Source organism: Nerophis ophidion, linkage group LG04 (assembly GCF_033978795.1).
Source record: "Nerophis ophidion isolate RoL-2023_Sa linkage group LG04, RoL_Noph_v1.0, whole genome shotgun sequence".
NCBI lineage: Eukaryota > Metazoa > Chordata > Actinopteri > Syngnathiformes > Syngnathidae > Nerophis > Nerophis ophidion.
Genome location: NC_084614.1, coordinates 10,203,997 through 10,226,987, shown reverse-complemented (window position 1 = coordinate 10,226,987; position 22,991 = coordinate 10,203,997). Strand labels below are relative to the sequence as shown.

At 41.7% G+C, this 22,991-nt stretch overlaps 1 protein-coding gene across 2 annotated transcripts in view; it reads left to right on the top strand.

Moving 5' to 3' along the window:
• poc1bl (POC1 centriolar protein homolog B (Chlamydomonas), like) overlaps positions 1–22,991 on the top strand; it is a 63,901-nt gene extending 40,910 nt beyond the window's left edge. Inside the window, exons 8-12 of one of the 2 annotated variants that reach the window (XM_061897004.1) lie at positions 587–718; positions 6,244–6,354; positions 6,431–6,583; positions 6,657–6,791; positions 21,213–22,991. In XM_061897004.1, the coding sequence (XP_061752988.1) occupies positions 587–718; positions 6,244–6,354; positions 6,431–6,583; positions 6,657–6,788 (528 nt within the window). In that variant the 3' untranslated portion in view covers positions 6,789–6,791; positions 21,213–22,991. Of the gene's footprint in view, positions 1–586; positions 719–6,243; positions 6,355–6,430; positions 6,584–6,656 lie in introns of both variants that reach the window. The other variant, XM_061897002.1, reaches the window with a different exon arrangement.

Sequence of the window (22,991 nt, the reverse complement as noted above, 5' to 3'; positions counted from 1 at the left end):
TATATATAAATGTGTGTGTGTATATATCCACATATATATATGTATATGTGTATATATACACATATATATGTATATGTGTGTATATACACATATATATGTATATGTGTGTATATACACATATATATGTATATGTGTGTATATATATATATATATAAATGTGTGTGTTTATATATGTGTATGTGTATATATACATACACGTGTGTGTATATATATATACATATATATATATATATATGTATATATATATGCATATACATATACATATATATATAATTTTTTTTTTTTCAAGACGTTTGGGCTTTTTAGCCATAGTTCTATCTTGACCTTTTGGTGCACCTCAGGCCATCTTGCGAAGAATCACTTCCTCATTCCAGCAGCACGTTTACAACAGAAAAAGGGCAGGTGTTGTGCCTCGGCCTTTATCAGCCGGAGGTGCGCTCCTGCAAACAGGACCGTTCAATATTGACACAAGCTTGTAGCACCAGGTGTCAAGAGACCTGCGCTTTGCTGGGTCAGTTGTTTTAGTGGAATGCACCACATATAATCATGTCTGCGTGATGATGATGATGATGATGATGTGTCTCAGGAGACGTACGGCGACATATCAGAGCGCCTGCTGCTGAGGGAGAGGCTGAAGTGCAACACCTTCCACTGGTACCTGAAGAACATCTACCCTGACCTCCACGTTCCTGAGGACAGGGAGGGCTGGCACGGAGCTGTGAGCCTCTTATTTATTTTATTTTTTTTCATGCGCACCTCCTCCACTCATCTCTTTTGTCTCATTGTGGTGGAAACTGCAAAAAGCTGCCCAGCCTCTGGTGCAGCTCAGGAAAGCTACGCCCTAAAAATCAAAAACAATAATGATTAGGATCACTCATGACTTCTTGTCACGGTTTTTGTTATCCACTTGAACTGGTTTTTCTCCAGACCTGAGCACATCTAGCCGGTTTCTAGGGAGGTTTCAACATTTCCCCCCCAAAAAAAGTGATGATAACCATAGAACAGGGCGGTTCTGGCTGCTCAGTACAATATGAGCAGTAAATAATGGACTACTTTTCATCCATTTTATGTAGCCGCACATTAGGGTTGCAGGGCCCGAACAAAGACATGTGGACAATTCAGAGTTCATGATTACCGTATTTCCTTGAATGTCCGCAGGTTATATAGTATGCACCTGCCTTGAATTACCGCCGGGTCAAACTCGTGACTTCACGAGTGACACTTCCCCTGTCATCATTTTCAAAATGGAGGAGGCTGATTTCAATGCCAGTAATTTGAAATCGCATAAAGGGAAGAAGATTAGGAGCTATTCAGTAAGGTTTAAGGTCCAAGCTTACATCACACTCAAATTTTTACCGCATGCCTTTGGTAAGTGGCATAACTCGGTTGGTAGAGTGGCCGTGCCAGCAACTTGAGGGTTGCAGGTTCGATTCCCGCTTCCGCCATCCTAGTCACTGCCGTTGTGTCCTTGGGCAAGGCACTTTACCCACCTGCTCCCAGTGCCACCCACACCGGTTTAAATGTAACTTAGATATTGGGTTTCACTATGTAAAGCGCTTTGAGTCACTAGAGAAAAGCGCTATTTAAATATAATTCACTTCACTTCACTAAGTGAAGAGGTTTTAAAATAATTAGCGCATGCTTACTTTTACCGCATGCCTTGGGTAAACGCAGGAGTGAGAAGAGGTTTTAAATTTATTAGCGCCCCGGCGGCAATTCAAGGAAATACGGTAACATAAAATGCTACTTTTTGGAACAAGGCCGCAAACTTTGTGTGAAGTGAATGCTGAAATTGTATTTATTTGTTTCTCCAAAATTTGCAGGTATACACCACATTGTAAGTGGCTAACATTAGCATGCTATGCTTTTTACTTGCAAATTTTGCAGTTATATATTTTGCTACTTAACGCATGATCCGATGCTAGTATGTTAACATTAGCATGTTAACATTAACATGCTAATGTTTTGGGGTATTTGTTAGCTAATTTGTAGTTGTACACCTCCAGAGTAGCATGTTAACTGTTAGCATGTTTAGCAGGTTTGCATTTCAGATTCATGCATTTTGGTACTTATACATGATCAGTATTAGCATGTTAGCCTTCTAGCTTTTTTTTTTTTTAAAGCTCATTTACCTGTTGCATGTTATCGTCAAATTGCTAACTTTTAAATAGCTAATTTGTAGGTGTACAACTCAGAGTATTATATTTTAGTACTTTGTGCATGTTGACTGTTAGCATGTTAGCAGGTTTGCATTTCAGATTCATGCATTTTGGTAGTGATACATGATCAGTATTAGCATGTTAAAATTGTAGCTTTTTCTTTTTTTTTTTTAGCTCATTTACCTGTTGCACGTTAGTTATATTGCTAACGTTTGTTAGCTAAATCGTAGGTGTAGACCTCAGTATTATATTTTGTACTTTGTACATGCTAACTGTTAGCATGCTTACTAGCATGTTAGTTTGAAAAAATGTTTTGCAATATTTGCAGATATGCACTTCAGATTTATACATTTTGGTACTGATACATGATTAGTGTTAGCATTTTAGCTTTTTTAGCTCATTTACCTGTTGCGCGTCAGTTATAATGCTAATGTTTTTTATCTAAATCGTAGGTGTACAACTCCAGAGTATTATATTTTGGTACTTTGTGCATGCTAACTGTTAGCATGTTTACGAACATAATAGCTTTAAAAAAGGTTTTGCAATATTTGCTGATATGCACTTCAAATTCATACATTTTAGGTACTCATACATGATCAGTGTTAGCATTTTAGTTTTTTTTTTAAGCTCATTTACCTGTTTCACGTTATCGCTATAATGCTAGCGTTTTTTAACTAAATCGTTGGTGTATTATAGTTTGGTACTTTGTGCATGCTAACTGTTAGCATGCTTACTAACATGTTAGCTTTAAATTTTTTTGCAATCTTCGCAGATATGCACTTCAGATTCATACATTTTGGTACTGATACATGATTAGTGTTAGCATTTTAGTTTTTTTAGATCATTTACCTGTTGCACGTCAGTTATAATGCTAAAGTTTTTTAGCTAAATCGTAGGTGTACACCTCCAGAGTATTATATTTTGGTACTTTGTGCATGCTAACTGTTAGCATGTTTACGAACATAATAGCTTTAAAAAATGTTTTGCAATATTTGCAGATATGCACTTCAAATTCATACATTTTAGGTACTCATACATGATCAGTGTTAGCATTTTAGCTTTTTTTTAAGCTCGTTTACCTGTTTCACGTTATCGCTATAATGCTAGCGTTTTTTAACAAAATCGTAGGTGAATTATATTTCGGTAATTTGTGCATGCTAACTGTTAGCATACTTACTAACATGTTAGCTTTAAAACTTTTTGCAATCTTCGCAGATATGCACTTCAGATTCATACATTTTGGTACTGGTACAAGATCAGTGTTAGCATTTTAGCTTTTTTTTTTAGCTCATTTACCTCTTTCACGTTATCGCTATAATGCTAGCGTTTTTTTATTAAATCGTAGGTGTATTATATTTTGGTACTTTGTGCATGCTAACTGTTAGCATGCATGCTAACATGTTAGCTTTAAAAATTTTTGCAATCTTCGCAGATATGCACTTCAGATTCATACATTTTGGTACTGGTACATGATCAGTGTTAGCATTTTAGCTTTTTTAGCTCATTTACCTGTAGCACGTTATTGTTAAAATGCTAATGTATTTTAGCTAAATTGTAGGTGTAGACCTCAAAGTATTATATTTTGGTACTTGACGTACCTCTGTTTTAGCTCATTTTGAATGTATCTGCTTAACTGTCGTACTTTTTTGTCACTTAGCCGGTGTGTTAACTGTTAGCATTGTAGTTTATTCTCATGCAATTTCTACCGAAATTTAATTTTGTAGTTTTTTTCTGATGTCCGGTGGCTACATTTGGCAGCTCAAAGAAGTATTATGGTGGCTGTCACTGCTGGAAATACAAGTTGAAAGTGCCAAAACAAGATTTTCCAGCAGGGATGTCACAAGTTAAAGGCCTACTGAAATGAGATGTAGTAGAGAACATCGACGATAAAGTTTGCAACTTTTGGTCGCTAATAAAAAAGCCTTTCCTGTACCGGAAGTTACAGACGATGTGCGCGTGACGTCACGGGTTGTGGAGCTCCTCACATCTAAACATTGTTTACAATCATGGCCACCAGCAGCGAGAGCGATTCGGACCGAGAAAGCGACGATTTCCCCATTAATTTGAGCCAGGATGAAAGATTCGTGGATGAGGAAAGTGAGAGTGAAGGACTACAAAAAAATAAAAAGACGAGGGCAGTGGGAGCGATTCAGATGTTATTAGACACATTTACTAGGATAATTCTGGAAAATCCCTCATCTATTTATTGTGTTGCTAGTGTTTTAGTGAGATTATATGTAGGTCGGCCCCGCACCTTTCTTCAGCACCAGTCGACGGGTGGTGGCGATGCCCATCTCTGCCCTTCGCAAGTGACTCTCTTCAAAACACGATGATCGCTGCATAATACACTGTACTTTGTGTGTGTGGTCCAATCCAACCGTCTTCGCTTGACCGCTCTGTTCCATAGTAAAGCTTGACTGTCATCTTTCGGGAATGTAAACAATGAAACACCGGCTGTGTTTGTGTTGCTAAAGGCGGCCGCAATACACCGCTTCCCACCTACAGCTTTCTTCTTTGACGCCTCCATTATTCATTGAACAAATTGCAAAAGATTCAGCAACACAGATGTCCAGAATACTGTGGAATTATGCGATGAAAACCGACGACTTATAGCTGGGAACGGTGCTGGAACAAGATGTCTTCTATAATGCCACTACTAGCGACCACGCAGTCTGATAGTTTATATATAAATGATGAAATATTAACATCGCAACACATGCCAATACGGCCGCTTCAGTTTACTAAATTGCAATTTTAAATTTCCCGCGAGGTATCCTGTTGAAAACGTAGCGTTGGTAGCGGACATGTTCTCCCAGCACCGATCACGGCTAAAAGTAGTCTGCTTTAATCTCATAATTCCACAGTATTCTGGACATCTGTGTTGCTGAATCTTTTGCAATGTGTTCAATTAATAATGGAGACGTCAAAGAAGAAAGATGTAGGTGGGAAGCGGTGTATTGCAGCCGGCTGTTGCAACACAAACACAGCCAGTGTTTCTTTGTTTGTTGTGAAGCTTTACTATGGAACAGAGCGGTCAAGCGAACATGGTTCTCTACCACATGTCAACCGGCAGGTTTGGGTGAGAAAATTGTGGTAATAAGTCGGCTCTTACCGTAAACATGAGCGGAGCTTGTGTCGTTCCTCCTGCAGCTGTCAGAGGGAGCTGTGACTTTCTTGGCTCCTCCGTGGCTTCCCTCAGAGACACTGGCTGTCACCACACCCCTCCGACTATATAATCTCACTAAAACACTACTAACACAATAAGCAAATAAGGGATTTTCCCGAATTATTCTACTAAATGTGTCTAATAACATCTGAATCGCTCCCACTGCCCTTGTTTTTTGTTTTTTTTCTCTTCTAGTCCTTCACTCTCACTTTCCTCATCCACGAATCATTCATCCTCGCTTAAAATAAATGGGTTGTACTTGTATTGCGCTTTTCTACCTTCAAGGTACTCAAAGCGCTTTGACACTACTTCCACATTCACACACACATTCACACACTGATGGAGGGAGCTGCCATGCAAGGCGCTAACCAGCACTCATCAGGAGCAAGGGTGAAGTGTCTTGCTCAGGACACAACGGACGTGACGAGGTCGGTACTAGGTGGGGATTGAACCAGGGACCCTCGGGTTGCTCATTCCCAAACTTCCACTGCGCCACGCCGTCCCATTAATAAAATTAGTTAATTAAATTAATAGGGAAATTGTCGCTTTCTCGGTCTTAATCGCTCTAGCTGCTGGTGGCCATGATTGGGAACAATATGCGAAAGTGAGGAGCTCCACAACCCGTGACGTCACGCGCACATCGTCTGCTACTTCCGGTACAGGCAAGGCTTTTTTATTAGCGACCAAAAGTTGCGAACTTTATCGTGGATGTTCTCTACTAAATCCTTTCAGCAAAAACATGGCAATATCACGAAATGATCAAGTATGACACATAGAATGGACCTGCTATCCCCGTTTAAATAAGAACATCTCATTTCAGTAGAACTTTTAAGATTTCATCATTGATATATAAACTATCAGTAGGCTTTTAAAAATCTGGACAACGCGCACAAGTTCACGATAGTTTATTCCCACCAGGTGCGCAGCTCGGGGATCAACTCTGAATGTCTGGACTACAACGCCCCGGATCACAGCCCCACAGGCTCCCACCTCTCTCTGTTCGGTTGTCACGGCCAAGGAGGCAACCAGGTACCATTTATATTTATATTTCCCCACTCTTTCTGTCCGAGCGGCCGCCAACCTCTCCTTCCTGCCGCCGCCGCAGTATTTCGAGTACACGTCCCAGAAGGAAATCCGCTTCAACTCGGTGACCGAGCTGTGCGCCGAGGTGTCGGAGGGACAGTCGTCCGTGGGGATGCGCCACTGCCCCCGCGACGGCGAAGCCAAGCTGGCCAGCACCGTCTGGGAGTTCCGGGACGTGAGTCTTGTCCCCGTCTCCTCCTTTTTTTTCCCCCTCCGGTGGTCCTCACGTCCTCCCCCTCTGTGAGCAGGACAAGAGCATCTACCACCCGCACTCCAACACCTGCGTCACCGCCTACCGCAAACCGGACGGCCGCACCGACGTCCAGATGAAGCCTTGCGACCCGGAGGATAAAAACCAGCAGTGGAAGTTCGAGTGGTAGAGCGTAAGGGACCTTCTTTCTCGCCGCACGCCCACTTTTTTTAGCGTCCGTCTCTGACCACCAGAAAAGTGCCTGTTAGGGGGGGGCGCACTCCAAACCAGCAGGGGGTGGCCTTTTTATCTGAGCGCTACCAACACTACCAGCTTCCTGTTTAGGACAGCTGTGACTAAACCCTGAAGGCACCACATGTTTACTTTCTGCACTACTGCATTGTTTTTTCAACTCCTTTCATGAAAACTGCGTACGTAACTTTCACCGCAAATGTACAAAAATAATAATTTGCACTCTTTTTGACCAAGTTTTTCAGATAAAGTCTCAAACGTATGAACTGTGGACTACATAACACAACCCCGATTTCACAGAGTAGAAGCATCCCATGGCGTATTTATTTGTTCCAGCCCGGATATCTAGAGCCGTGTTTGTATGCAAGCAACTGGGATTAGGGGCGGGTACTTTTATGGGCACTGGCCGAGTTCCGTGGGTACTACCGGGTATCGATTCGCGGAAAAAATGGAACAAGGTCGTATTTCCATACGTTTGTTGCATGTGACTCAGCCAAACTCCCACTAAATCAAGTTGCAATGTTCAACACCAACTAACCAGGTATGCTTGATAGAAAACATTCTTACAAAATGCGCTATCTTGATGCTAATTTACATTGGATTAGCCATAAACAGGCTACTATTAGCATTAGCGATTTTACATGGCGATTTCAACGCCTCCAAATTCGCTGACAAGAACTACAACTGAGTGTTGCAATCAAACAGCTGGTTTGTAACAAGCACGATACTTGCAGAGTAAACACTTTGTAGGGCGCAGCATAGCGTGTTAGCATTAGCGATTTTACATGGCGATTTCAACGCCTCCAAATTCGCTGACGAGAACTACAACTGAGTGTTGCGATCAAACAGCTGGTTTGTAACAAGCACGATACTTGCAGAGTAAACACTTTGTAGGGCGCAACATACCGTGTTAGCATTAGCGATTTTACATGGCGATTTCAACGCCTCCAAATTTGCTGACGAGAACTACAACTGAGTGTTGCGATCAAACAGCTGGTTTGTAACAAGCACGATACTTGCAGAGTAAACACTTTGTAGGGCGCAACATACCGTGTTAGCATTAGCGATTTTACATGGCGAGTTCAACGCCTCCAAATTTGCTGACGAGAACTACAACTGAGTGTTGCGATCAAACAGCTGGTTTGTAACAAGCACGATACTTGCAGAGTTAACACTTTGTAGGGCGCAACATAGCGTGTTAGCATCAGCGATTTTACATGGCGATTTCAACGCCTCCAAATTTGCTGACGAGAACTACAACTGAGTGTTGCGATCAAACAGCTGGTTTGTAACAAGCACGATACTTGCAGAGTAAACACTTTGTGGGGTGCAGCATAGCGTGTTAGCATTAGCAATTTTACATGGCGATTTAAACGGCTCTAAGTTTTCTGATGAGAACTACAACCAAGATGTGTTGCAATCAAACTGCCGTGTAACAAGCATGATACTTATAGTGTAAACACTTTGTAAGGTGCAGCATAACATGTTAGCATTAGCGATTTTACATTGCGATTTCAACACCTCCAAATTTGCTGATGGGAGTTACAACTAAGATGAATGTTACGATCAGACAGCAAGTGTGTAACAAGCACGATACTTGCAATGTAAACACTTAGTAGGGCGCAACATAACGTGTTAGCATTAGCAATTTTACATGGCGATTTCAAAACCTCAAAATTTGCTGACGAGAACTACAACTGAGTGTTGCAATCAAACAGCTGGTTTGTAACAAGCACGATACTTGCAGAGTAAACACTTTGTAGGGCGCAACATACCGTGTTAGCATTAGCGATTTTACATGGCGAGTTCAACGCCTCCAAATTTGCTGACGAGAACTACAACTGAGTGTTGCGATCAAACAGCTGGTTTGTAACAAGCACGATACTTGCAGAGTTAACACTTTGTAGGGCGCAACCTAGCGTGTTAGCATTTGCGATTTTACATGGCGATTTCAACGCCTCCAAATTTGCTGACGAGAACTACAACTGAGTGTTGCGATCAAACAGCTGGTTTGTAACAAGCACGATGCTTGCAGAGTAAACACTTTGTAGGGCGCAACATAGCGTGTTAGCATTAGCGATTTTACATGGCGATTTCAACGCCTCCAAATTTGCTGACGAGAACTCCAACTGAGTGTTGCAATCAAACAGCTGGTTTGTAACAAGCACGATGCTTGCAGAGTAAAAACTTTGTAGGGCGCAACATAGCGTGTTAGCATTAGCGATTTTACATGGCGATTTCAACGCCTCCAAATTTGCTGACGAGAACTACAACTGAGTGTTGCAATCAAACAGTTGGTTTGTAACAAGCACGATACTTGCAGAGTAAACACTTTGTAGGGCGCAACATACCGTGTTAGCATTAGCGATTTTACATGGCGAGTTCAACGCCTCCAAATTTGCTGACGAGAACTCCAACTGAGTGTTGCAATCAAACAGCTGGTTTGTAACAAGCACGATACTTGCAGAGTAAACACTTTGTAGGGCGCAACACACCGTGTTAGCATTAGCGATTTTACATGGCGATTTCAACACCTCCAAATTTGCTGATGGGGGTTACAACTGAGTGTTGCGATCAAACAGCTGGTTTGTAACAAGCACGATACTTGCAGAGTTAACACTTTGTAGGGCGCAACATAGCGTGTTAGCATTTGCGATTTTACATGGCGATTTCAACGCCTCCAAATTTGCTGACGAGAACTACAACTGAGTGTTGCGATCAAACAGCTGGTTTGTAACAAGCACGATGCTTGCAGAGTAAACACTTTGTAGGGCACAACATAGCGTGTTCGCATTAGCGATTTTACATGGCGATTTCAACGCCTCCAAATTTGCTGACGAGAACTCCAACTGAGTGTTGCAATCAAACAGCTGGTTTGTAACAAGCACGATGCTTGCAGAGTAAAAACTTTGTAGGGCGCAACATAGCGTGTTAGCATTAGCGATTTTACATGGCGATTTCAACGCCTCCAAATTTGCTGACGAGAACTACAACTGAGTGTTGCAATCAAACAGCTGGTTTGTAACAAGCACGATACTTGCAGAGTAAACACTTTGTAGGGCGTAACATACCGTGTTAGCATTAGCGATTTTACATGGCGAGTTCAACGCCTCCAAATTTGCTGACGAGAACTCCAACTGAGTGTTGCAATCAAACAGCTGGTTTGTAACAAGCACGATACTTGCAGAGTAAACACTTTGTAGGGCGCAACATACCGTGTTAGCATTAGCGATTTTACATGGCGATTTCAACACCTCCAAATTTGCTGATGGGGGTTACAACTGAGTGTTGCGATCAAACAGCTGGTTTGTAACAAGCACGATACTTGCAGAGTTAACACTTTGTAGGGCGCAACATAGCGTGTTAGCATTAGCGATTTTACATGGCGATTTCAACGCCTCCAAATTTGCTGACGAGAACTCCAACTGAGTGTTGCAATCAAACAGCTGGTTTGTAACAAGCACGATGCTTGCAGAGTAAAAACTTTGTAGGGCGCAACATAGCGTGTTAGCATTAGCGATTTTACATGGCGATTTCAACGCCTCCAAATTTGCTGACGATAACTACAACTGAGTTTTGCAATCAAACAGCTGGTTAGTAACAAGCACGATACTTGCAGGGTAAACACTTTGTAGGGCGCAACATACCGTGTTAGCATTAGCGATTTTACATGGCGAGTTCAACGCCTCCAAATTTGCTGACGAGAACTCCAACTGAGTGTTGCAATCAAACAGCTGGTTTGTAACAAGCACGATACTTGCAGAGTAAACACTTTGAAGGGCGCAACATACCGTGTTAGCATTAGCGATTTTACATGGCGATTTCAACACCTCCAAATTTGCTGATGGGGGTTACAACTGAGTGTTGCGATTAAACAGCTGGTTTGTAACAAGCACGATACTTGCAGAGTTAACACTTTGTAGGGCGCAACATAGCGTGTTAGCATTAGCGATTTTACATGGCGATTTCAACGCCTCCAAATTTGCTGACGAGATCTACAACTGAGTGTTGCGATCGAACAGCTGGTTTGTAACAAGCACGATACTTGCAGAGTAAACACTTTGTAGGGCGCAACATAGCGTGTTAACATTAGCGATTATAAATGGCGATTTAAACGGCTGTAAGTTTTCTGATGAGAACTACAACCAAGATGTGTTGCAATCAAACTGGTGTGTAACAAGCATGCTACTTACAGTGTAAACACTTTGTAAGGTGCAACATAACATGTTAGCATTAGCGATTTTACATTGTGATTTCAACACCTCCAAATTTGCTGATGGGAGTTACAACTAAGATGAATGTTACGATCAGACAGCAAGTGTGTAACAAACACGATACTTACAATGTAAAGACTTTGTAGGGCGCAACATAACGTGTTAGCATTAGCAATTTTACAAGGCGATTTCAACACCTCCAAATTTGCTGACGAGAGTTACAACTAAAATGAGTGTTGCAATCAAACAGTGGTGTGTAACAAGCACGATACTTACGGTGTAAACACTTTGTAGGGCGCAACATAACGTGTTAGCATTAGCGATTTTACGCGGCGATTTCGACACCTCCAAATTTGCTGACGAGAACTACAACTAAGTGTTGCAATCAAACAGCTGGTTGGTAACAAGCACGATACTGACAGAGTAAACACTTTGTAGGGCGCAACATAGCGTGTTAGCATTAGCGATTTTACATGGCGATTTCAACGCCTCCAAATTTGGTGACGAGAACTACAACTGAGTGTTGCAATCACACAGCTGGTTTGTAACAAACACGATACTTACAGAGTAAACATTTTGTAGGGCGCAACATATCATGTTAGCATTAGCAATTTTACATGGCGATTTCAACGCCTACAAATTTGCTGATGAGAACTACAACTGAGTGTTGCAATCAAACAGCTGGTTTATAACAAGCACGATACTTGCAGAGTAAACACTTTGTAGGGCGCAACATAGCGTGTTAGCATTAGCGATTTTACATGGCGATTTCAACACCTCCAAATTTGCTGATGGGAGTTACAACTAAGATGAATGTTACGATCAGACAGCTGGTGTGTAACAAGCACGATACTTACGGTGTAAACACTTTGTAGGGCGCAACATAACGTGTTAGTATTAGCGATTTTACGCGGCGATTTCAACACCTCCAAATTTGCTGACGAGAGTTATAACTAAAATGAGTGTTGCAATCAAACAGCTGGTGTGTAACAAGCACGATACTTACAGAGTAAACACCTTGTAGGGTGCAACATAACGTGTTAGCATTAGCGATTTTACATGGCGATTTCAACACCTCCAAATTTGCTGACGACAGTTACAACTAAAATGAGTGTTGCAATCAAACAGCTGGTGTGTAACAAGCACGATACTTACGGTGTAAACACTTTGTAGGGCGCAACATAATATGTTAGTATTAGCGATTTTACGCGGCGATTTCAACACCTCCAAATTTGCTGACGAGAATTCCAACTAAGATGATTGTTACAATCAAACAGCTGTTGTGTAACAAGCACGATACTTACAGTGTAAACACTTTGTAGGGCGCAACATAACGTGTTATCATTAGCGATTTTACATGGCAATTTCAACACCTCCAAATTTGCTAACGAGAATTATACGTAAGATGAATGTTACAATCAAACAGCTGGTGTGTAACAAGCACGATACTTACAGAGTAAACACCTTGTAGGGTGCAACATAATGTGTTAGCATTAGCGATTTTACATGGCTATTTCAACACCTCCAAATTTGCTAACGAGAATTATACCTAAGATGAATGTTACAATCAAACAGCTGGTGTGTAACAAGCACGATACTTACAGAGTAAAGACCTTGTAGGGTGCAACATAACGTGTTAGCATTAGCGATTTTACATGGCGATTTCAACACCTCCAAATTTGCTGACGAGAACTACAACTAAGATGAGTGTTGCAATCAAACTGGCGTGTAACGAGCACGATACTTACAGTGTAAACACTTTGTAGGGCGCAACATAACGTATTTGCATGGCGATTTGAACACTTTCATATTTGGTGAGGAGAACTACAACTAAAATGAATGTTGCAATTAAACAGCTGGTGTGTAACAAGCACGATACTTACAGTGTAAACACATTGTAGGGCGCAATATAACACATTCAACTTCCTGAAAAAAGGCTCCCTCCTTGTTTACTGACATCTAATGTCTTGGAAATGCAACTGCACATGTGATAATAAAATAGGGTATTTATAATAGGCTCATTTTTTAATATTAAAATAAAAAAACAATTTTATTATCAGACAATTACACAAAAAGGGACTTGGAATCGGTACCGTATCGGTTCCAATGTGAAGGGTACTTATCCCTGGTTATGATGAGGTGGGACCTTAAAGGCCTACTGAAAGCCACTACTAGCGACCACGCAGTCTGATAGTTTATATATCAATGATGAAATATTAACATTGCAACACATGCCAATACTGCTTTTTTAGTTTACTAAATTACCATTTTAAATTTCCCGAGAGTTTCGTCTTGGAAACTCCGTCTAATGATGACGTGTACGCAGGACGTCACGGGTTTTTAGGAAGTATGAGCGCTACGCACACACAGCTAAAAGTCGTCTGCTTTAACGGCATAATTACACAGTATTTTTAACATCTGTGTTGCTGAATCTTTAGCAATTTGTTCAATTAATAATGGAGAAGTCACAGTAGAAAGATGGAGTTGGGAAGCTTTAGCCTTTAGCCACACAAACACACGGTGTTTCCTTGTTTAAAATTCCCTTAGCTCATGGGTGTCAAACTCTGGCCTGTGTAATTTAATTTGGCCCTTGAGGCAATATCAAATTAACATTAGAGCTGGCCCGCCGCTGGATCATCACATTCACCACTAATACTCAACCCTCCCGATTTTCCCGGGAGACTCCCGAAGTTCAGTGCCCCTCCCGAATTTCTCCCAATTTCCACCCGGACAATAATATTGGGGGCGGGCCGTAAAAGCACTGCCTTTGGCGTTCTGTACATGTCGCCACGTCCGCTTTTCCTCCATACAAACAGCGTGCCGGCCCACTCACATAATATATGCGGCTCATACACACACACAAGTGTATGCAAGGCATACTTGCTCAACAGCCATACAGGTCACACTGAGGGTGGCCGTATAAACAACTTTAACACTGTTACAAATATACGCCACACTGTGAACCCACAGCAAACAAGAATGACAAACACATTTCGGGAGAACATCCGCACCGTAACACAACATAAACACAACCGAACAAATACCCAGAATCCCTTGCATCACTAACTCTTCCGGGACGCTACAATATACACCCCCGCCACCACCAAACCCCGCCACCGAAAAGAGGCATTCAATTTGTATTTGTATTTTATTTGATTTGCCATTGATATTTTTTAAATATTATTATTTAAAACTCGATTTTGCATGTCACTATAAAGTTATATAAGCCTTGCTTGTTCAATATTCAATGCAAAACTTGTTTGGGTCCCTATTAAAGGATTAATTTGTTCAACCTCGGCCCGCGGCTTCGTTCAGTTTTAAATTTTGGCCCACTCTATATTTGAATTTGACACCCCTGCCTTAGCTGAAACTTTACTATGGATCAGAGCGCAGTCAAGAGAACATGGATCCTGACTACATGTCAACCAGCAGGTTCCGGTGAGAAAATTGTGGTTAAAAAGTCGCCTCTTACCGGAGAAAAGCTGAGCTTGTGCCGTCCATGAAGCTGCCGTCGACACCCGTCAACACACCCGTGGACACACCCCTCCGACTATCAGGTACTATTAAACTCACTAAAACACTAGCAACACAATAGAAAGATAAGGGATTTCCCAGAATTATCCTAGTAAATATGTTTAAAAACATCGGAATACGTCCCAATGCTATCGCGTTTTTCTTTTTAACTCGTTTTTTTTTTTTCTAGTCCGTCGCTATCAATATCCTCAAACACGAATCTTTCATCCTCGCTCAAATTAATGGGGAAATTGTCGTTTTCTCGGTCCGAATAACTGTTTTTGTTGGAGGCTCCCATTAAAAACAATGTGAATATATGAGGAGCCCTCAAACATGTGACGACATCGTCTGCGACTTTCGGTAAAGGCGAGGCTTTTTCAGGAAATACCAAAAGTGGCAAACTTTATCGTCCATTTTCTCTACTAAATCCTTTCAGCAAAAGTATGGCAATATGGCGAAATGATCAAGTATGACACATGGAATGGACCTGCTATCCCCGTTTAAATAAGAACATCTCATTTCAGTAGGCCTTTAAACTATTGTTTATTTTACTCGTTTTTATTTGACTTTCCCAGCTTTTTCTAAAGGAAGGGGAGTCGTAAACAGCCGTCGCCTTTGGTCACAAAACAGTTCAAAGAAAAGGTGCCTGGAAGGGGGGGGTCAGGTCCTGCTTCCTCTCCGCTTTGTAGATCTCGGGTCAAGACAAAATCTTCCTGTGGATTACAATACTCCCGTCCAAAAGCAAAACCTAGTAACTCACTTCTAGCTGATTTTGAGAAAACAAAGGAAAACCAATCTATCTTGATGCTGTCTTACAAAGCTCTACAAAGTCATCAAACGTACAGATCATGGGTGTCAAACTCTGGCCCGTGGGCCAAATTTGGCCCGCCGTGTAATTTCATTTGGCCCTTGAGGTAATATCAAATTAAGATTAGAGCTGGCCCGCCGGTATTATTCAGCGGCGGTGCCTCTGTAACACCGCATTCACCGCTGATTTTCCCGGGAGACTCCCGAAGTTCAGTGCTCGCTCCCAATCAAAAGGGACTGGGTTCAAATCCCAGTCAGATCAATCGGTAACTAGGAAAGCTTTTATATCATAGTTTGCTGAGACAGGTTCTCAATTAAAAATTTCATTGGGCCTGAAATTTCCCTTTAAGAAGACCAAGGATGGCTGAGTGGTCAAAACAGGTTTCTCCCAATCAAAGAAGACTGGGTTTAAATCCTAGTCAGGTTGATCGGTAACTAGGAAAGATCCAGTGGGAGGAGTTAAAGTTCACCCGGACAACAATATTGGGGGTGTGTCTTGAAGGCACTGCCTTTAGCGTCCTCTACAGCCTACCGTCACGTCCGCTTTTCCGCCATACAAACAACGTGCCAGCACAGTTACATAATACATGCGGCTTTAACACACACAAGCGAATGCAACGCACACTTGGTCAACAGCCATACAGGTCACACTGAGGGTGGCCGTATAAACAACTTTAACACCGTTACAAATATGCGCCACACTGTGAACCCACACCAAACAAGCATGACAAACACATTCTGGGAGAACATCCGCACCGTAACAGAACATAAACACAACAGAAGAAATACCCAGAACCCCTTGCAGCACTAACACTTCCAGGACGCTACATTATACACCCCCGCTACCACCAAACTCCAACCCCCCCCCCATTTTTTATTTACATTTTATTTGATATGCCATTGATATTTTTAAATTATTATTATTATAATTCTAATAATAATTAAAAAAAGATAATAATAAAAAAAAAAATTAAATAAATTTTATTTAGTAGAGAAAATTGACGATAAAGTTCGCCACTTTTGGTATTTCCTGAATTTTTTTTTTTTTTAATTATTATTATCATAATTCGGGCTTCACGGTGGCAGAGGGGTTAGAGCGTCTGCCTCACAATACGAAGGTCCTGCAGTCCTGGGTTCAAATCCAGGCTCGGGATCTTTCTGTGTGGAGTTTGCATGTTCTCCCCGTGAATGCGTGGGTTCCCTCCGGGTACTCCGGCTTCCTCCCACCTCCAAAGACATGCACCTGGGGATAGGTTGATTGGCAACACTAAATTGGCCCTAGTGTGTGAATGTGAGTGTGAATGTTGTCTGTCTATCTGTGTTGGCCCCGCGATGAGGTGGCGACTTGTCCAGGGTGTACCCCGCCTTCCGCCCGATTGTAGCTGAGATAGGCGCCAGCGACCCCAAAAGGGAATAAGCGGTAGAAAATGGATGGATGGATTATTATAATTCGAAACTCTACTTTGCCTGTCACTATAAAGTTATATAAGCCTTGCTTGTTCAATATTCAATGCAAAACTTGTTTGGGTCCCTATTAAAAGGTTAATTTGTTCAACCTTGGCCCGTGTGGGTTTGTTCAGTTTTAAATTTTGGCCTACTCTGTATTTGAGTTTGACACCCCTGGTAGAGATGTTTTCTTGAGCTTTCATTTTCTTTCCGATTGAGCCATGGATTGAATCTGCTCTCATGAACGTGTGCCCTTTCTCCAGATATTTTATCGCAATCTCGGGTGGGCCCCATTCTGCGTTTGCAAATTGGGCAAGAGCCGTGTACACCGTGCAGTTTTTATTTTGACCTCCACAGTTATCTGCCCAAAAGAGTATGCAAGGGGAAGAATCAAGAACAATACATTTAATGAAGGTGCTTGCAACGTCCTGGGCCAATCTTCCAAATATCCCCTCGTGCCATAATATCACATAATCAGCTTGACCGTCGGCCCGCATTCGTGCAAATGTCTCATTAAAGACAATAAGGCGACTGACAAAGAAGCTCCGATTGGTCCCTTGAGATACTAGGTTTTTCTGTTGTATCTACGCGGTTATGTGGTAGTTGCTAGGTCCTGCCATGCGCGGAACAGCTTACTTACGGAAAAAATTACAATATCGCATACACTAATGTAAAGCATATCACCTAGGAACTCCAAAATTATCAGCCCAATTTCAAAATTATTATCAGCTCAGTTTTCACCAAAATTGAGTTACTGGGTTTTGCCTTTGGACGGGAGAATAGCGCAAAGAAAGCGACGACCTTCATGTCGCTTCCCACCCTACAGAGTGGAGTTTTACAAGCATTTTGATTGGTAAGATCAAAGACAGCTTTTGTCTGCTCGCCGGGAACTCGTTGAAACACAAAGTTTTGTGATAACTTAGATACAATTATTCTGACAGAAACGCCAAGGACGGTTTTACTTCGGTTAAAGATGGCGCCGTAGCACAAACAATAACACACCTTTTCAGTGTCTCTGCTCCAAAGACATGCACCTGGGGCTAGGTGGATTGGCAACACTAAATGGGCACCAGTGTGTGAATGTTGTCTATCTGTGTTGGCCCTGTGATGAGGCCTTCCGCCCGAATGCAGCTGGTATAGGCTCCAGCACCCCCCGCAACCCCAGAAGGGACAAGCGGTAGGAAGTGGATGGATGGATGCTTGGGTGAATGAACACCATTGAACACAAAACATTATGGCCGTCAGCGGGAAAAAAAATCCATAATTTGGCCACACCATTTTATAATTCGCAGGGTTCAAAGTTTAGGGAAAAAGTAGCGGCTTTTAGTCCGGAATTTACATTGTGTGCCTTGTTACCACAATTTGCAAAGGAAACTGTTTTCGATTATTATATTTTTTACTCACATTATTGGATTACTTGCTTTGAAGTCCTAAATCATACATTGCATGATCAGACATTGTCAGAGTTTAGAACAAACAACTAATATGTTTAGCCTTGCACAGGCCACATACACCTTGTGGCGGGCCACAATTAAATTATTTGGCTGACGACCTTAAAGGATGTCGTGGGTCACGTTAAACGATACAGCGAATTACTTTAGTCGATGTAGTGGGCCACGTTAACCCGACAGCAAATCACCTTAATTGATGTCGTGGGCCACATAAACGATGTGGTGAACCACAATAATTGATGTAGCGAACCACATTAATTGATGTTGGGGGCCACATAAAACGATGCAACATATCACCTTAATCCATGTAGCAGGCCTCTATAAATAATGTGGCGAACCACCTTAAACCATGTTAAACGTTGTGGCAGGCCACCTTACAGGACGTAGCGGGTCACCTTAAATGTCGTGGGTCACGTTAACGATTCCAGAAATCACCTTAATCGATGTAGTGGGCCACACAAAAGACGTGGCTAACCCTTTTAATTAATGTAGCGAACCGCCTTAATCCATGTGGCAGGACACCTTAAACGACATGCAAACCGCTTTAATTGATGTAGCGAACCACCATTGATGTGGTGGGCCACATAAACGATGCAACATATCACCTTAATCAATGTCGCAGGCCACATTAAACAATGTGGCGAACCACTTTAAACTACTGTAAACGTTGTGGCAGTCCACCTTACAGAATGTAGCGGGCCACATTAAATGTTGTGGTGGGCCACTTTAAAAGATGCAGCGAACCACCTTAATTGATGTGGTGGGTCACTTAAACAATGTGGCTAACCATCTTAATTGATGTAGCTACCGCATTATTAATGTAGCAAACCCCGTTAATTGATGTAACGAACCACATTAATTGATGTGGTGGGCCCCATTAAACGATGCTACATATCACCTTAATCGATGTAGCAGGCCACGTTAAACAATGTGACGAACCACCATAAACCACGGTAAACGTTGTGGCAGGCCACCTTACAGGACGTAGCGGGCTACATTAAATGTTGTGGTGGGCCAACTTAAACGATGCAGCAAATCACCTTAATTGATGTGGTGGGTTATTCAAACGACGTGGCTAACCGCATTAATCGATGTAGAGAACCGCCTTAATGGATGCGGCGGGACACCTTAAACGACGTGACCACATGAATTGATGTAGATGTCCACATTAAAACGATGCAGCATACGACCTTAATCAATGTAACAGGCCACATTAATAATGTGGCGAACCGCCTTAATTGATGTAGCGAATTGATTTGGTGGGCCACATTAAACGATGCAACATATCAACTTAATCGGTGTAACAGGCCACATTAAACAATGTGGCTAACCATCTTAATTGATGTGGTGGACCACGTTAAACGATGTGGCTAATAATCTTAATTGATGTAGCGAACTGCCTTAACGATGTAGCAAACCACCTTAATTGACGTGGTTGACCACGTTAAACGATGCAACATATCACCTTAATCGATGTAGCAGGCCACTATAAACAATGTGGCGAACCACATTAATTGAAGTGGTGGGCCACTTTAATGATGTGGCTAACAATCTTAATTGATGTAGCGAACAGCCTTAATTTATGTAGCCAACCACGTTCATTGATGTGGTGGGCCACATTAAATGATGCAACATATCACCTTAATCGATGTAGCAGGCCACTTAAACAATGTGGCTAACCATATTAATTGATGTGGTGGGCCACGATAAATGATGTGGCTAACAATTTTAATTGATGTAGCGAACAGCCTTAATTGATGTAGCGAACCACATTAACTGATGTGGTGGGCCACATTAAACGATGTGGCTAATAATCTTAATTAATGTAGCGAACCGCCTTAACCGATGTAGCAAATCACCTTAATTGATGTGGTTGGCCACATTAAACGATGCAACATATCACCTTAATCGATGTAGCACGCCAGAATAAACAATGTTGCGAACCACATTACACAATGTGGCGAACCACATTAATTGAAGTGGTGGGCCACTTTAATGATGTGGCTAACGATCTTAATTGATGTAGCGAACAGCCTTAATTGATGTAGCCAACCACATTAATTGATGTGGTGGGCCACATTAAACGATGCAACATATCACCTTAATCGATGTAGCAGGCCACAGTAAACAATGTGGCGAACCACATTAATTGAAATGGTGGGCCACTTTAATGATGTGGCTTACAATCTTAATTGATGTAGCAAACAGCCTTAATTGATGTAGCCAACCACGTTAATTGACGTGGTGGGCCACATTAAACGATGCAACATATCACCTTACTCGATGTAGCAGGCCACATTAAACAATGTGGCTAACCATCTTAATTGATGCAGCAAACCGCATTAATTGATGCAGCAAACCGCTGTAATTGATGCGGCGGGACACCTTAAACGACGTGGCGAACCACATTAATTGATGTAGTGGGCCACGTTAAGCGATGCAGCATACCACCTTAATCAATGTAGCAGGCCACAATAATTGATGTCGCTAACTTCCTTAATTGAAACGACGGGCAAGGTTAAACGATGCAGCATACCACCTCAATCAATGTAGCAGGCCCCCTTGAATGATTTGGCGAACCACATTAATCGATGTGGCGGGCCAAATAAAAACAATGCAGCACACCACTTTAATGGATGTAGCAGGCCACTTTAAACAATTTAGCTAACCCCCTTAATCGGTGTAGCGAACCGCCTTAATTGACACCTGCGCCTTAGCCAATCTGCATATTCATGAAGTAATTAGCATGCCCGTGTATGGCTGGTTTTGGGAGGACCCCAGGACGGAGAAGAGAGCTAGGAAATGTGCGCAGCATGCTTTGATAAATCACTTTTTTTTTTTATGCAAGGTTTTACGTCGGAATCCACGCACACTTTTTACTTTTTGTTTTACATTTTGTTGCCTCCAAACTGTCACAAGTTTGTTGTCCAGTGGGCTGGTGTCTGGTGGCAGGAAGGTGCAGCTCTGCAAAATCGGTGGGACCCCAAGCAGCTGCTTCCTAACATCCTGTGAGAGGAAAAACCACAGGAAGTGTCCAAAAAGTGTCCTTTGCTCGTAAGACGGGCCCAGGGGTCCTTTTTTTTTTTTTTTTTTAATCCATGTGAAACGTTGTATACTTTTTAAATCACTCTCCAATTTCATTTGATGCATGTTGTGTACAAAAACACATTCAAGGGAAACAAATAGTTTGATCATTTATTTTTTTTAGTGCAAAAAAACAACAAATGCATCATAATAAAAGCGGAGGGTTAAAGGCCTACTGAAATAAGATGTTCTTATTTAAACGGGGATAGCAGGTCCATTCTGTGTGTCATACTTGATCATTTCGCGATATTGCCATATTTTTGCTGAAAGGATTTAGTAGAGAACATCGACCATAAAGTTCACAACTTTTGGTCGCTAATAAAGAAGCCTTGCCTGTACCGGAAGTAGCAGACGATGTGCGCGTGACATCACGGGTTGTGGAGCTCCTCACATCTGAACATTGTTTATAATGTGACCCTCCAGCAGCAAGAGCAATTCGGACAGAGAAAGCGACAATTTCCCCATTAATTTGAGCTAGTATGAAAGATTCGTGGATGAGGAAAGTTAGAGTGGGGCACTAAAAAAAAAAAAAAAAAAAAAAAGCGACGGCTCCGGGCGGCGGCAGTGGTAGCGTTACAGATGTAATTAGACATATTTACTAGGATAATTCTGGAAAATCCCTTATTTGCTTATTGTTTTAATAGTGTTTTAGTGAGATTGTAAAGTCATACCTGAAAGTCGGATGGCTGCGGTGAACGTCATTGTCTCAGAGAGCAGCCATTGGAGGAACCAAGATCACAGATGCCTTTTTGACAGCTGCAGGAGGAGGTCGCATCATCCACCGAAGTCTCTGGTAGGAGCTGACTTAATATCACAATTTTCCCATCCAAAAAACTTGCTGGTTGACGTAGAGAAACATGTTTGTTAAAGCTTCACAACAAACAACGAAACACAGGCTGTGTCTCGGTTGCTAAAGGCAGCTGCAACCCACCGCTTTCCACCAACAGCATTCTTCTTTGACGTCTCCATTATTAATTGAACAAATCGCAAAATGATTCAGCAACACAGATGTCCAAATTACTGTGTAATTATGCGATGAAAAGAGACGACTTTTAGCCGTGTGTGGTGCTGGGCTAATATGTCCCCTCCAACCCGAGACGTCACGCGCACGCGTCATCATACGTGTCATCATTCCGCGACGTTTTCAATTAGAAACTCCGCAGGAAATTTAAAATTGCAATTTAGTAAACTAAAGCGGCCATATTGGCATGTGTTGCAATGTTAATATTTCATCATTGATATATAAACTATCAGACTGCGTGGTCGCTAGTTGTGGCTTTCATTAGGCCTTTAAAGCCCTTTAAGACCTGCATGCCATTATATTCTTAGCAGTGACAGAGCAGGAAGGGGCTTGGATCATTTTCTAATAAAGCTTCTTCTCATTTAATAAAGGACATTTTACGTCCAACAAAAGATTTATCTTAGTAAAAACAAAGAATTAATAAAAGTAGTGGAATTAAATTATTAATTTATGAATTAACAATGGAGTTTAATTGATGTTTTTATTATAAAATGCTTTTTGTCATTTTTTTCAGAGAATGTCATTTTTTGCGTTTGAATTTTCTGAACTGAATCAACTCCAGCTGACAATTTTTATTAAATAAAAATGTGTGTTTCAAAACTCAA